Source organism: Ostrea edulis, chromosome 1, assembly GCF_947568905.1.
Source record: "Ostrea edulis chromosome 1, xbOstEdul1.1, whole genome shotgun sequence".
Classification (NCBI taxonomy): Eukaryota; Metazoa; Mollusca; class Bivalvia; order Ostreida; family Ostreidae; genus Ostrea; species Ostrea edulis.
This window is the reverse complement of record NC_079164.1, coordinates 27,634,374-27,649,779: the sequence shown is the minus strand read 5'-3', so window position 1 is coordinate 27,649,779 and position 15,406 is coordinate 27,634,374. Positions and strand designations below refer to the sequence as shown.

At 33.5% G+C, this 15,406-nt stretch overlaps 2 protein-coding genes and 1 long non-coding RNA gene across 3 annotated transcripts; all 3 read right to left on the bottom strand.

The window, feature by feature from the left end:
• Window positions 1-462: 462 nt before the first annotated feature.
• On the bottom strand, window positions 463-6,287 carry LOC125663872 (uncharacterized). Its single transcript, XR_007365670.2, has 4 exons — window positions 6,005-6,287; window positions 3,333-3,417; window positions 2,677-2,732; window positions 463-671 (listed from the first exon to the last, which is right to left on the bottom strand). It is a non-coding gene; the product is annotated as an uncharacterized LOC125663872 (long non-coding RNA).
• A 2,426-nt stretch (window positions 6,288-8,713) lies between these two features.
• Window positions 8,714-13,049, bottom strand: LOC125663871 (uncharacterized). Its single transcript, XM_048896287.2, has 2 exons — window positions 12,984-13,049; window positions 8,714-12,793 (listed from the first exon to the last, which is right to left on the bottom strand). Exon 2 carries the CDS (start codon window positions 11,688-11,690, stop codon window positions 9,441-9,443), a length of 2,250 nt encoding a protein of 749 aa, XP_048752244.2. The 5' UTR covers window positions 11,691-12,793; window positions 12,984-13,049; the 3' UTR covers window positions 8,714-9,440.
• Window positions 13,050-13,213: 164 nt separating this feature from the next.
• On the bottom strand, window positions 13,214-14,810 carry LOC125665287 (G-protein coupled receptor Mth-like). The gene has a single exon (XM_048897941.2). It carries the CDS (start codon window positions 14,682-14,684, stop codon window positions 13,551-13,553), a length of 1,134 nt encoding a protein of 377 aa, XP_048753898.1. The 5' UTR covers window positions 14,685-14,810; the 3' UTR covers window positions 13,214-13,550.
• Between the last annotated feature and the right edge of the window lie 596 nt (window positions 14,811-15,406).

The window sequence follows — 15,406 nt, the reverse complement described above, 5'->3', positions numbered from 1 at the left end:
AAGCTAGATTAGCAGGATTTATACAATTATATGAATGTATACATATTTTCTATATATCTTAAGAAATATCTGTGAAAAGCCTAAAATGCATTTTCATAAATTTAAAACTTAACGTACTAATTTTACTCTTTATGCTAAAGCAATTCATCAGCAAATGTGAATTATTACTACGGTTGTGCTCTGCAATGCATGCATGCAGGTAGTTATAGTTATACAGTATCAAAGTTGGTTAAGAAGTACTATGTACAAGTTACTACTCATAAATGGAAATTCAATGGTTGAAAATTTTCCACATTTATTGAAATATACATAGTTTTCTTATCTATATGTATTGATCAGAAAGTAAGACAATGTTACACCACTGTATCTGCAAAAAAAAAATTTGTCTTAAATATTAAAGAAATTAAACCTTTAGAGTGGAAAATTTTTACAATATGTCTATATATACATAAAATCAGATGCTGAAATTTTATAAAATTTAATTCAATATCAGTATACATGTATATAACAATTTCTTAAAAATTCTTGGAAGTTATTTTTATAACTTTAGTCTGTGACATGCACTTTAGAGCATCCCAGATTACAGGATTTGAAGGTAGATCCTTAATGTAAACTGATGAATTCATTTAGGAATGTGCACTGCACACCACCTATTTCCTCAAAATGAATCTCTGAAAGAAAAAAAAAATCACAATGATCAATATAAGCTATCTAAATTTTATTTTCCAGTATGAAATATGAATACTGATTGATTGTCTTAATTACTCCTTCTAGATATCTATTCTGTTTCAATTTAGTATCAATAGCATTAAAAACAAGAGGCCCATGGACCACATTGCTCACATGAGTTACCTTGGCCCATATTGTTCTTGTATATTTGCATGTAAAGCTTTGATCCTTGTTGTGGCCCCAACTTACCCCCGTAACTATGATTATTACAAAATTGAATCTGCACTATGTCAGGAAGCTTTCATGTGAATGTAAATTTCGTTGTCCCAATGGCTTCTTGAGAAAAAGATTTTCCCTATATATTTGTATGTTAAACTTTGATCCCCTATTGTGGCCACACCCTTCCCCTGGGGGGGGGCATAATTTTAACAAACTTAAATCTGCACTATGTCAGTAAGCTTTGACATAAATGTAAGACTTTCTGGCCCAGTGATTCTTTAAAAAAAAATCAAAAAAATTTTCCTTATATATTTGTATGTGAAATTTTGATCCCCTATTGTGGCCCCATCCTACCCCTGGGAGCTATGATTTTAACAAATTTGAATCTGCACTATGTCAGGGAGCTTTCATGTAAATATAAACTTTTGTCTTACTTTCTGGTCCATTGGTTCTTGAGAAGATGTTATATTTTCCCTATATATTTGTATGTAAAACTTTGATCCCCAATTGTTGCCCCATCCTACCCCCGGGGGCCATGATGTTATCAAACTTGAATCTGCACTATGTCAGGAAGCTTTCTTGTAAATTTGTGCTTTCCTGGCCCAGTGGTTCTTGAGAAGAAGATTTTTAAAAGATTTTCCCTATACCTTTGCATGTAAAACTTTGATCCCCTATTGTGGCCCCATCCTATCCCTTGGGGGTCATGATTTTAATAAACCTGAATCTAAACTATGCCAGGAAGCTTGCTTGTAAATTTCAGCTCTTCTGACCCTGTGGTTCTTGAGAAGACTTTTAATGAACCCACCCTATTTTGTGATTATCTCCCCTGTGAAGGGTGGCAAGTTAGGCTAAAATTAACACTATGGTTCTGGAGAAGAAGTTGAAAAGGTTGTACAGATGGACTGATGACAGCAAAAAGTGATCAGAATTGCTCTTTCAAGCTTTCATGCAGCTCATGTGAGCTAAAATCAATTTGGAATTTTTCTTTGCTATGTGATTTATCTCTACCTACACTGCATATACACTATGCCTATTGTACCAGAAAGAAAAAAATTTATTATAACTTTACATATATATTTTATGATATTTTTTCAAAATAGATATTTAATATAATTAACATTTTATAGAAGAGAAACAAAAATACCATAATCACAATTTGAAACTAAAGATTGTTTATTAGGAAATACAAATGTCTCCCTGAGCTCCCCAAATTGGAAGTTCTCCAAATGAAACTGACCCTTATTGTACTGTATGGTATTGAGGAGAAAGCATGAGCAGAAGCATATAAGCATTTATGAACTCCGATAAGCCATATAGAAGTGTTCACAAATTATTTTATACCCTCCACCCCTAAGATTTTAAGAAAACAATTGGATCTTCCTATCCCTACAATATATGCCAATCTGCAAATGGCATTGAAGTATTGTGAAAAATTTAAGTCTAACTCTGATAATCCATATCAGAGGAGAAGCATTCACAAGCTATTTAAACATCTTCCACCCCTCTTAGATCCACTATAACTTTTAGGAAAATAATTGGATCCTCCCGTCCCAACAATATGCACATCTCCATAAGGCATTGAAGCATTGTACAAAGTTTCAAGTCTAGTGGATAAGCCATATACGGTAGGAGAAGAAACGTTCACAACAATTTGTGACAGACAGATGAACAGACAGAAAATACAAAAACAATGTCTCGATCCTCCTGGAAGAGGGGAGACATAATAAACTAACTGTAACATCATGCTTCAAAATACTAACAATTTATACTAAGACACTGAATACTTACAATTTACACATGCAAGACACAGTACTATTTGATGGGCAGCAATTAAAAAAAGGCTTCTAAAACGGAAAAAAATCATGCACTTATTTAGTATGTAACAAAAAATGTAATATTATGAAATTATACGATTTGTCAGTAATTAAGATTCAGTATTCCATGAAACAGTGTGTGTCATCTGCAAGTGTACTATATACTCAACCAAGACAGGCAAAGTGATAGCATAAGCAATAATGTATTTCTTCATGAAAATATTTCTAAGATCTGCTACATGTATAATTATTAGCTTAATTCTTATAATCTTAAATTTTTTGACTTGTATCTGATGAAAGTTTTGAGGTAGAAATTGTGTTTGTGCCTTTGTATGCATGTACATAATTTGTAAATGTAGTTGTACCCCTACGTAGATTTTACATAATAAAACACTGAACACATATACATGTACTTCATAAGTTCTGTTACATGTACATATACAACCATGCATAAAAAGATGTTTAATTACTATAACAATTTTTTAAGAAACAAAATTATCTGCATGCAGTGTATAGCTTGCAGTTAAAAATTTAAGGACAGATAAAATGATCTCGCTTTGTAGACAGAATAATCTCCTTTAAAATCTTGAAAACATAATCATTACATTCAATCATAGGAAGATGTGATACCTTGACAAATCTAGGATTCCTTTGAGGATCTCAAAATACATTTGTTCAAAGGGTGGTGAATCACTCAAAGTCCCCAAAAAGTATACTGAAAGCAGACACATGCACAAATATGTATTATGATTTGAAATTTAGGCTAAAAATATAAATTGCTGTGCAAGTCAAAATAATGGCAAGAGAAAAAGAATCCCACTTCTCTATGATACACTTGTATTGAGGTGTACCGAAGACGAGTCGAATATACCAGTCTAATTTCAATTCAGATTGGAACATATAATTCGTAACTTTTTTCTTTAACTGTAAACAATTAAGTTTTAATATTCTGATCACAATCTCCATTTAAACAAATTAATTGTGTCTTATTGAACTTATTTTCACTTGTCAATGAAACTTTTAGATTTAGTTTGATTAAAATTCCTTATTATAGATAAAATTGAATTACAGATGTCAAGTCCCCCAAGCAATGTTTCTTCAATGATCTCTTCAACAATATATGTTTATTTTAAAAACTAAGGGTAGTGTGTTTAATTTTTGGTCAGAAACACAATATTTATTTGATGCCTTAATTTATGCTTTTAAATTTTCAAAACTCCATCAACATGCAATATAATAAATATTTTGATCAGTTACAATTGTATTTAATTCACATTTTTTTTTTTTTTTACAATTTAAGGCAATTCAGTTAAACATATAGCACAAACTAAAACATGTAAAATAATTAACATTGCACAGTCAGCTTTTCATTAAAGGGAGCTTATAATTACAAAATTCTTTATTTTAGGTTAAATAATACTCAGTGCACACTATGATCCTAACTTGGCCAAACTTGAAAAAAAAATCCATGTAATATGATCATGCAAAATAATTTCTTCTCCTAAATTTCTAGAACAGCTTCTGGATTATCACAGCTAAATTTTGATTTCTGAGACTTATAACTGTTTAATTATGTTGCGAAATGTAATACTAAAAATGAAACAGCAAAGGTTTCTTACAGACAAAATATAGTTGATGTATATTAAAACAATAATTAATTACAGTGTAGTGCAATGTAATCCTAATTGTGATTCAATTATTTGATTTCAGATTTTAAATTTTTATACAGATTGTCCTCTAACATACAGATACATGACTAATCTAAATATGAAAAAGATTATTGATATTATTACATGTGTGTTTCTGTAATCATATGTTTGTAATTGGAATAAGTAAATCTAAATTAATTAAAAAGATCAGAAATGCATGTAGGTATTTCATTCATAAAAGGAGAATTGTTTTTTTTAGAAATGACTTATGAAAATATGTACTGCTTATAATGTATCAATAAAGGAAAAAGTTATGATGTATATCCATGTATATTGTCCCGTCACATTAATGTATATGTTAATGATCAATATATATCATAAATGCTTGCATAAATAAACATTAATAATACATGTGTGTGGTAACAGAAACTCAGAGCTATAAACTGCCAATCTGTAAATGAGTATGAGACCTGCACCACCCAGGAATTTTAAATGTTTTCTACTATGATTTTATATAAATCAAAGACTGATATTTTGCTACATATAAGAAGATTGATGCATGATCTGATAAAAAAAAATTTAATTAATGCATTGTCCACTGGTGTCTAATATGCACATTTTTTACCAGATTTAATATACATGTTATAAATGACAATTACAACCCTGCATTAAATACAGGGAGGATCCTGTTAAATATAATGCACTGTCCCCTGATGTCCTTTGCAGTTTTGTGATCAACTTTTAAAATTATCACTGGTACGTTATATACTTTGGCAATGGTTACTATATATATACATGTATACATCTAGTCATGTTCTAATTTCCATTTATTGTTGCTTTCCCTCCACTTAAAAACAATCCATAATTGGTCACCTTTGAGCGTACATACATGTAGTGTATGAAAAGGGTGCTATATAAATATGGTATCATTATTATTAAATCATATCATATAAGGAAAAGTTGGAATTTTTCATTTACATATGTACCAAATGATAATCATACAAATAAATGTCATATACTTTTCATTCATTTTAATTTTCTTAGGTGTGCTGCATGCATCAATGAGTTTAATTATCAAAATCTTTACATATCAAAAAATTATGAATGGGTAGTATATACACCCCCTGGTCACCACAATAGATCCAATCAATAAAATTTACTTTCTTCATAAAATAAATTCACTTTATCTATACTGCTAGATTAGGAAAATGATTATGTTTCCATCAAAGAAATATTAAGTTTAGAAGTTTTAAGATACTTGCAATGCATCTTTCGTTGCTTGTAACATTCACCGATACATACATGTATTTACCTCAAACATGAAACAGACTATAATATTTTCTGCGTGGAAATGGTAAATTGTATGCAACATTTCAGTGTTTGATAAATTGAACACAATCCCTATGCAACATTAAAATTTAATTATGGCATTTGAAATAGAAAGATGCCCTCTCAATATTTTTTTTCACGATAATCAAGACTTCTTTCAAAGTTGGCCTAGGTCCAAATCTAAGGACGATAACTCTTTCTTACCATTTCTTATTTAAGCTTTATTAGCTGATGGCATTAGGAAAATAATGCATTGATACGTAGATCTATATATTGCAAAAACAAATAAAGCACAATATACCATAATTTCTAATTGATACTTACATTAACACTGGAATTCCTTAAAGCACATCCATATCCGGTAGAAAATTCACCGGGTCTCAGGTAGCTCGCGTTGGAGTCTCGGAGCAGCGAGATTATATTTCATTCGATAGTCTTTGATTTTACGCTCTACTTAACACCGATAAAGAATATGTTCCGAACACGTTAGTAGGGGTGATAAAACGTGAAGATAACGAACAGTGCTCAATCTCATAGTTCTTTAAAAAAAAAAATCAATGTAGAATTAAGAGTAGGACGATCACAAACACCAGACTAGGAGGAGCAATTATCCCCTTTCGACCGGTCACACCCGCCGTCAGTCTTATATCTTGATCAGGCAAACGGAGTAATGCGTAGTGAAAATCAGTGTGTAAAGAACAGTTAGTATGAAAGACGTCAGACCTAACGACAGGTTGTATTGGTGAATCAGAAATGAGTTTCAACAGTCTCGATTACAGTCAACATTTTGCAAATTCTTATTCATTATGAACTCGTTTGCAAATAAAGCCAGTTGTTGGGCCGAATATTGTCGGAAGTGTTCGATTGATAGGCCGTTCTTTTAAGATTTTAACTAGGATTCACTCCGTTCGTCTGATCGAGACAAATGAGCTGGGGCTGATGTAACTGATTAACAGGGGATTCCTTCGTTTGGTTTGTAGGATTAAGAGATTGATCACTGTTTGTTGTCGTCCCTTTTTCATTAAAACACGACAGATGAATTGAAATCGGTTTTCTTATTCTTTTGATCGATTACATAGAACTTCCTCAGTTATTTTCTCAATATAAAATCTTCCATTCTGAATCAGTATTTTGTAATATGTACATTAGTCCTTTCGATTTTCAGCAGGTCACATGTTGCATGTTAAACGTACACAAAACATGAAAGGTCTCATTCGCGGCGGGAAATAATCGCGATGGAGAGGTTTTCGCGAACCTCGCAAAAAGTTTTGGGACGCGAATAAAAGTTGGTTTACAGTATCTGAGGAATATAAAAGCTGAGACTGTCAGACTGGGTAAGTAGTTGGTGTATGTTAACGCTAACGCAGAGAGGATCGAGGAGCCAAACGAGTAAGGTTCTGCTAGTGCTATATGAAGTTTTACATGTATATGCATGACCTTGACTTTCGAGACCTTGGGGGTATATATTTAATCATGTATATACTTTTTGGTTGTAATAAAGAAGCAAACGCACTTCAATCCCCGGAAGGTGCGTGCGCTCCACAGAAGCAGGGGAATTGTAATTAATACATGATTGAAATGTGTGATTGGAACCTTTTTCTAATTAACCTAAATAGTTTAGGCAGAACTGGCGAATCCCAGAACGATCCCAAAGGGTTTTACTATCTAATGGTTTTTTGAAGGCTATAATTATGGCGACACTGATATATAGAGGATATCTATATTGCGTGATTTGATATTTGGTTTATCCAACGAGTTGATATGGTGTATTCATTCGCGAGGCGTGCTGAGCGAATAGATACACCATATCAACAAGTTAAATAAACCAAAATATCAAAATACGCAACTATAGATGTTCTATTTATCTCATACGTCTTCTTTTCGCTAATTTTGAGGTGATTCCCAGTATGGTAGAAACAGCTGATTGAATTTGTTTTGAATCCGTCGCTCAGACGTCTTGCTTATCAGTCTTCCTTACGCGGGAATAAACAGTGCGCTTATAATCCATTCATATTCATATACTTACTCCTCCTAGGCACCTGATCCCACCTCTGGTGTGTCCAGGGGTCCGTGTTTGCCCAACTATCTATTTTGTATTGCTTGTAGGAGTTATGAGATTGATCACTGTTCGTTATCTTCACCTTGCATACAGTACAAATGAGTGGGATTTTTTCAAATAAAAGAAACCATGGATAAAAATTGTTTTAGAAGGGATTATAGTTTATAATATTAATAATGGTTTTGCCATTCCAACAAAGTAACAACTATTGGCCGAGTATTTATTTTTTTTGACGTAGGCCCGACCTTCTGATGAAAGTTTGATGTCGTCGTCTTTTTTAAACAAACATGTGTAACAACGATCAATGAACGTAATATTTTAATGTCACGTTATGAGAATGTTCAACAGTTTGCAATGAAAAGTAGAAGTGTTTGTGCATTTGGATTTTATTCACGTGGTTTCTTTGGATCTGAGGACGAGAAGAAATCCTCAGGCACCTTAGGCCTAGTAAGTAAAGCTGTTAAGATTTTTTAGGCCTACATTAAAAAAGAGACTGTGCTTCTGAATACTTGGTACTGCAGCATGCCAAGGTACTTTCGATTAGGCTTGTCCAGTAGGCGGTTGATTCTTTGCCGATGATAATAGTGTGGACATATTTTTGTTTTCTGGTCGAAAGTTTTGAGTAGTTACTGATCGAATTGGCATTTTTATGGCCGGTAACTTCCAATATATGACACTGGGGGCAACATCATTTTAATTTTGCTATAAAAGAAATTCTAAATAAATACAGAATAACAAGTTATACGCGTTATTTCATGCGTCGATATGCATAAACACAGAAAATATGTCATCCAAGCGGGGACAGTGTCAAAAGTAGTTCGGACCGGAAGTGCTTTATCAAACAGGCGTGTGATAAAGCTAATGCTTTATCTCACTTTCAATATACACCACACGTACATGTATGAGATAAATATGTAATATCTTCAGTCATTCCAAACAAATGGATAGCTTAGAAAGATAACTTACAAAACTTATTTTTCATTATTATTTTTTATTATATGATAGCCATTCTGTCAAAAACAAGCTGTGTTAAATTTGATACAATGGGTACTGACGTCATCGAACCGATCACATAATATTTTTACATACATGTGATTGATGTCTTATCAATCTCATATTAATATACCAATGCTTGGTAATACACCAGTGATCGTGGTCGACATTCTAGTTCATTGTATTATTGATCAAATATAAAGAGTTCTTTATTTTTGCAAAAGATTCTTACATGGAAAGCTCTCTCTCTCTCTCTCTCTCTCTCTCTCTCTCTCTCTCTCTCTCTCTCTGCATAATTTTCAATATATAGTAAAATCTTAAGCAACCTTAAACGGTTTTTGTCATTCTCACATATAAAAAAAAACATGCACAGTGTATATACACAATTCTTAAAACAGCATTGTTGATATTGAAGTGAACTACAATCGTAAAAATATGTTACTATAGTGGTTACATATAAAATATTTATTGTCGAGCAGCAAATTCTGAATTAATCGCATCAACAATTAAACGCTTGTCTTAAAAAAGAGACCAGGCTATTTATTAAACGGAACACGTCTTATATCTGTCAAACAAAGATTTTTTATGTAACTTACAAAATAAGTTATTTCTCCATAGATTCAACAGAACGTCCCAAGTAACGCAATTAAAATCGTAACTATAAAAATATATACAAGTATGTACAACTGTAAATGTATCATGTGTAATTCACAATTTCGTATTTTTGATATTGTTCACATTATCGGTACTATTGGTCTGGGGACCACTACTGGTGGTCGACCTTGTTCTGAGTCGTTTCATCTGTACTGCAAGCCATCGTTTTACTTTCGAGTCCTTAGTTGTAATAATCAATATATAAATGCCCTGACATCCATTCAAAACAATATTTGTTACTTTTAGCAGCTCAAAAGGGACATTGCTTGCAGCATATGCCAGTACCCATGATCCTCCACACATTATGAACATCTGTAGAAACATCAACCATCTCTGCTTATCCTTTTTGGTTTTCTGCAAATATTTGGAATTTCGTTTTGCAATTTCCAAACCATGGAGAGATACACCTAAGCATACCACATTGAAGAATGTCGAAGTACCAGTCGGTAAAACGAAAGTTAGGAGGACAGCATCCACATTACCAATCCAGCAGATGTTCTGATTACCATATTGCAAATCAAACGACGTCAGACTGACATAATCAACTACGTTACTTACCACGACAACGAGAAGTGGTAGTCCCCAGCCGGCAATAGAATACTTGACAAACAAGCTATTATTTTTAAAGTCCCTCTTAAAAGTTTTAGTACATGCGTTCAATGTTTTGACTAAGTCGAAAGCTAGAACACTTGACCAAGAAAATATGCAAAGCCACAAATAGTGTAATGTTAAAGCAAAGGCTGAGCAAACTTGTGACGGCATGAATATAGCTAGGATAAAGCTAAACTGAGCTGTAAACCAAGTTATTGAATAAGAAAGAAAACATTTCGCCGGGCAAGTTTGTATGCCCCTCACCATAATTTGCAGAACAATCGAGGGTAATATGCACATTAGTGATAATGAAAAGAATAATACCGTCAAGATGAAATCTAGCTTACCGTTATCATCCGAATAAATAGTATCCGTGTGACAAATATACAACTTTGAATCAATAATTTTATATTGAGCACTATCTAAAATTACAGAAACATTTTCTTTAAAATAAACCTTGTTGTTCATGATTTCATAATCATTCGATTCGTATGAGGTTAGAAAGGTGGAGCAATTTAAAACAAATTTTTTAATACACAAGAAAATTTTTATATCTGAAAATTCCACAGTTGAATTCGGTTTGGGAACTTTCGCGCTGATTGAAAATCGCGTATTAGGTAGATAAAAGGATAAGATGACCTCTTTATGAAGAATTTCAAAATATCCGTCCTTAAAGCTCGTGAATTTCTCAGCTTTCAGAGTCTCCAGTCTACCGATATTACAAAATAAAGGATGATTCGGGAGAAAATTTTGTAAATAATACACCTCTGTGGAAATATTTGTTTCCAAAAACATAGCATTCAGCTGGTCGTCGAACATATCCTTGCTATCATCGTAACTCTCTTCAAAACTGTCAAACAGAATAAAGTTTTCATTAAAAAGATATACATAATGTTTGGAATAACCTTCCACCATATCTAGAGCCTTTGGGCGATTGGTGTGTTTGTAGAGAGGGTCGTTATATACACATAATTGCTCTTTTTTAATAAATCCATCTGGGCAGATGAGATTGGCGCAGAACTTGGTAATAGGGTCAAAGGTGAAGTCTCCGTAACACCTACTAGCCGCACCACTAATCTCAAATTTAATTCCTGTAAAATGGAACATGATATTCATACCCATTTGATTTATTACCATAGATGGGCGAAGCTCTGCAACTAGCACAAGCGTGGAAAGGTTACGTTGAGCTGATAAAGCGCAGTGTTTGTTTCGGAAGTAGATGTTCTCGGTTTCATCGAGAAGAATTGAAATGTATCCATTACATAAAATATGGTCAATAGCAGTTTCTGTTTGATCCACCTCAGGGAATTTCAAAGACGCGATCGGGTCAACGCAGTACCGAAGTTTCTGATCTTCCTTGAAGGTGTGAACAAGTTCACAGTGTTTGGAAAGTTGCTGGAAGTCATGTTTCGGGATGTTTACATACTTGGGCGGGCAGTAGATAGTCGATGTCCATAAACGAATATCGTCTTCTTGATATCCATGGCAGAGCGCACAATACGGATTTCTGAATATCAAATCGTATATTCCAAATTTAACATGTGTTAAAATGTTCAGAATATGGAGATTGGAAAAACACTTTGCTCGAAGATCGCCGTCATAATGAGAAGGACATCTATTTATGACTTTAATAGTTAATATTTTTGTAAACATTCCAACAGCATGTTTAACTTTTATGTTTATACATTCGCTATATTTATGAACTTTAAGCATGTAATCATATTCACTTTCACTAAGTTCCTTTTCTGGATCATCTATGTACTGACGAAATTTATCGCTATCGAAGCTGTCCTCACAACAATCTCTGAATACGTAGCACACATCATCACATGCACAATATCGAATTCCGTCCTTTCTTCCAGAGCAAACCCACGCCTGTCTCCGCCCAAAGTTACACCTCAGAAATTGACATTCGGACTTTTCTGGAATTTCATATAATGGTATTCTATATATATTTTCTTCAAATTCATGTGCCTCAGATACTAGTATTTTAAGTTCAAATTACATGAATTTGTACGAAAGCCTAATGAGGTCAAATTGGAGGTATGACAAAAATGTTTTAAGTCTTAATTACGAGATAAAAAATCGTAATAACGACTTTCTGTCTGTATAATGAGATGACATTACCAGTTTATTATGAGATTGGAGGAGGACCGTGAAGTCACTTTAGAGGAGTCATAATTGACCAAACCAGAATTCATTTATTAGATTATCAACTTGTTTCATTCTAGTGTTACATATTTTGATATTTTTCCTACATGTATATACATGCACATTCTGTTGCTTTTTACTGAACCATAAATGTCTGCACTGTAAATGCCCGGGGATTACTTTGACTCTATTGTGACGTTCGTTCAGTTTACAAAATTCATTGTATAATATAATATTGAACGTAAATAATTAATCCAGGACCAAATATATACACGAATAAAAATGCATAAAATTTGAAAATTATGCAATAGATAGGTATCAAAATGAGTTTTTATCTTGTTATTATGACTTTTTATCTCGTCAGTACTTTTTATCTTTTTAATACTTTTTATCTCGTTATAGACTTTTTTATCGTAACACTTTTAATTTGACCCCACTATAAGCTTACCTAGATTTGTAATTCTATGATAAGAAAGTTTATATTAGATATAAAACACAAATTTCTTGCATTTGTAGTTATCATTCACCTGGAGCGTCCAACTGATCGGTGTCGTATGACGTTATAATCGAAACACTATCGTTCGAGTCGTACATATCATAGGCTTTGTTGGTTTGTCCGACGCCTGTTTGGCTACTGATGGCTGGTGGTAAACACTGGACAAGCACTGGAGAGCAAATAAAGAAATAACTTATAGGTTGATTTTCTGCAAGATCTTCCACAAAGTACAGAAAAATAATCTGTAATTCAATTTGATTCTTATATCCGCTAAATTTCAGTGGTCGTTTGACGATTGCTCATTAATACACTTAATGTCACTATTTCTTATGATAAAAATGTGAAGATAAAATACTTACCAATTGACATCTCAAATATCATGACATATCTTGTTAGGACCTCCATTGTAACAAACTGAAATTTTCAAATAGATTAGACCTTACATATAGCGATATCCTCAAACCCTTCGGGTGGGACTTATGCAATCTCTTTTGATTAATTATTTCGCTTCTAACATCACATCAGTAACTTAATGGGGGAAATATAATCACGAAACTACTGTGTAAACGTAAGATTAAGTTCCGTATTCCCATTGGGGATATCTTTTTAAAATCAATATTTTTAATGGAAAAAACAATTTATCAAATAATGTTGTTCAAAACGAGGTTATTTATTACTTGATAATTACAACCTTGACAACGATGTCAGTATTGTTCTCTCAGTCAAGTTCTCATGAAATATGTCGCCTTGAAGATATTAATTTACATTAATGTAACACGTTTACAAGAAAATTCCATCTTGGTTATGTTGCATAAAGTGACCAGCATGAATATAAAACTATAAAGATTAAATCGCACGGATATGACGTCACTGATAGCACCACGTTTTCTTTTATTTGAACAAAGTTTCAATATAAAAACGCCACTTTAGACGGAGTGTCGATAACTTAGTGTTGTGTTGAGTTTGTTGATCGCTAATGTAGAAACAGTCGTGGATTTTGTTTTGCTGTACGAGAGTTTGTATTTCTGAAATCTTCTGGACACACCTTTCACAACTTTTGGGTGTTTCAACGTCATCGCCAAAACATAAACACCTTGACAACCATTGATAATGTTGTGTGTCACTTGTAACCATAGGTACGGAAAAGCTATAACGATAAATGCCAAGACCCATGTTACTCCAAGCATGACTGAGATTTGGAGATATATAGTGCATCTGGTAGAGTCTTTTTTATTCTTCTGAACTTCCAGAGATCGCTTTTTCAGTTGTTCTATTCCAAACACCGATACTCCTATGCAGATGAAATTAAAAATGAGACAGATCACAACAGGAGTGGTCGTGCTGATGTACACAGCAGTCTTGTTTGTAATCCAACAATGTCCTTTTGAACCGTATCCAAACTCCACAGAAGGGTCAAAGAGATCTAAAAGAACACAGACCAGAACGATTGCCAGTGGTAGGAGCCAGCCAAAAAGCGAGTACTTTTTGAAGAATGCTTTACTGACGTTGGATCTCAAAACAGATATCCGGCAGACGCTGAACGTGTAGGCCAAATCAAACGCCATGACACTTGTCCAGTTAAACACGCAGAGCCACAGGTAATGGAGAAGAATGGCGTTAGCTTTACAGAAATTTGAGGTGATGTGAGGGACTAATGAAGCGGTCTGAGCGAGAAACAGCGCCACCGAGAATGACATCATGCACCTGTCATGTGTGGAGTGGAAAGTCTTTGTACATATGTGGATTAGAAAGGCTACAATAAGGCATGTGACAGAAATTGTAAACGTTACAATCGTTGACATTACCCGGATGTCGTATAAGTCAAACCATGCCTCTTTCTCGCACACAAAAATTCCAGAGTCATCCTGAAGGAACTGGTCCACGTGGTAAACTTCATTTGTTCCGATGATTGCGATGGAACTGTTCGATTCCAGATATGTTCCATTTCTGTAGAATGATAAGGATTCTGAACAATTTAATTCGGACCTTACTTCAGACAACTCTGACTCAGCAAGGCTGCTGGCGTTCTTGACAAATGGAAATTTCGATCTCCATAGCATCCTGTATTTGGATGTATTTCTTTCAATCTGAAAATTAATCAAGATACATAATCATTTATGCATTGTTTGTAAAGTTACTCTTCTCATAATATTGGTGATTCAACAAGCGCACCTGCATCATCTCAATTCGCATGCAAATGTATATGTCTTACATATATGCGAATTAAGCCCTGAATGTCCAAAATTAAATAGAATATAAGATATGAAATTAAACTTGCCAACCACTAAGACTGGTTTTTTAAAAATAAAAATCCAGTAAATCCAACCCACGGAATAACCGCTACACGGCACTGCCAGTAGTACAGTCGGCAGGTCAGACCGATAATTCACGATGTTAGCAGCTGTGTGCCATTCATCACAATCCGGAATTAATTGGGCTTTATTTATACATCTTATATATTTCAACTCTGCTGTTAAACTGATACTCAACGTGCTGTGCTGTTTTGTAAATATAAATTTTCAGAATGTATGAAACTAATATTCAACTCTGATATTTTGTTAAGTTTTCAGAATGTATAAAACTAGTACTTCAACTCTGCTGTTCTGTTAAGAAAATTAGTATTTCAATTGCATATGTATGCTGTTTTGTAAATATATATAAGCTTTCAGAATGTATAAAACTAGTATTTCAATTCTGATGTTTTGTTTTAAAAGTTTTCAGAATTATAAATTTTGTCACAAGTTAATTTTTCAGAATGTATAGAACTCTAAATATTGAACTC

Bases quoted from the DNA above. Each gene is read 5' to 3' on its own strand.
- LOC125663871 (XM_048896287.2), bottom strand. From the start codon at position 11,690: ATGCTTAAAGTTCATAAATATAGCGAATGTATAAACATAAAAGTTAAA.
- LOC125665287 (XM_048897941.2), bottom strand. From the start codon at position 14,684: ATGCTATGGAGATCGAAATTTCCATTTGTCAAGAACGCCAGCAGCCTT.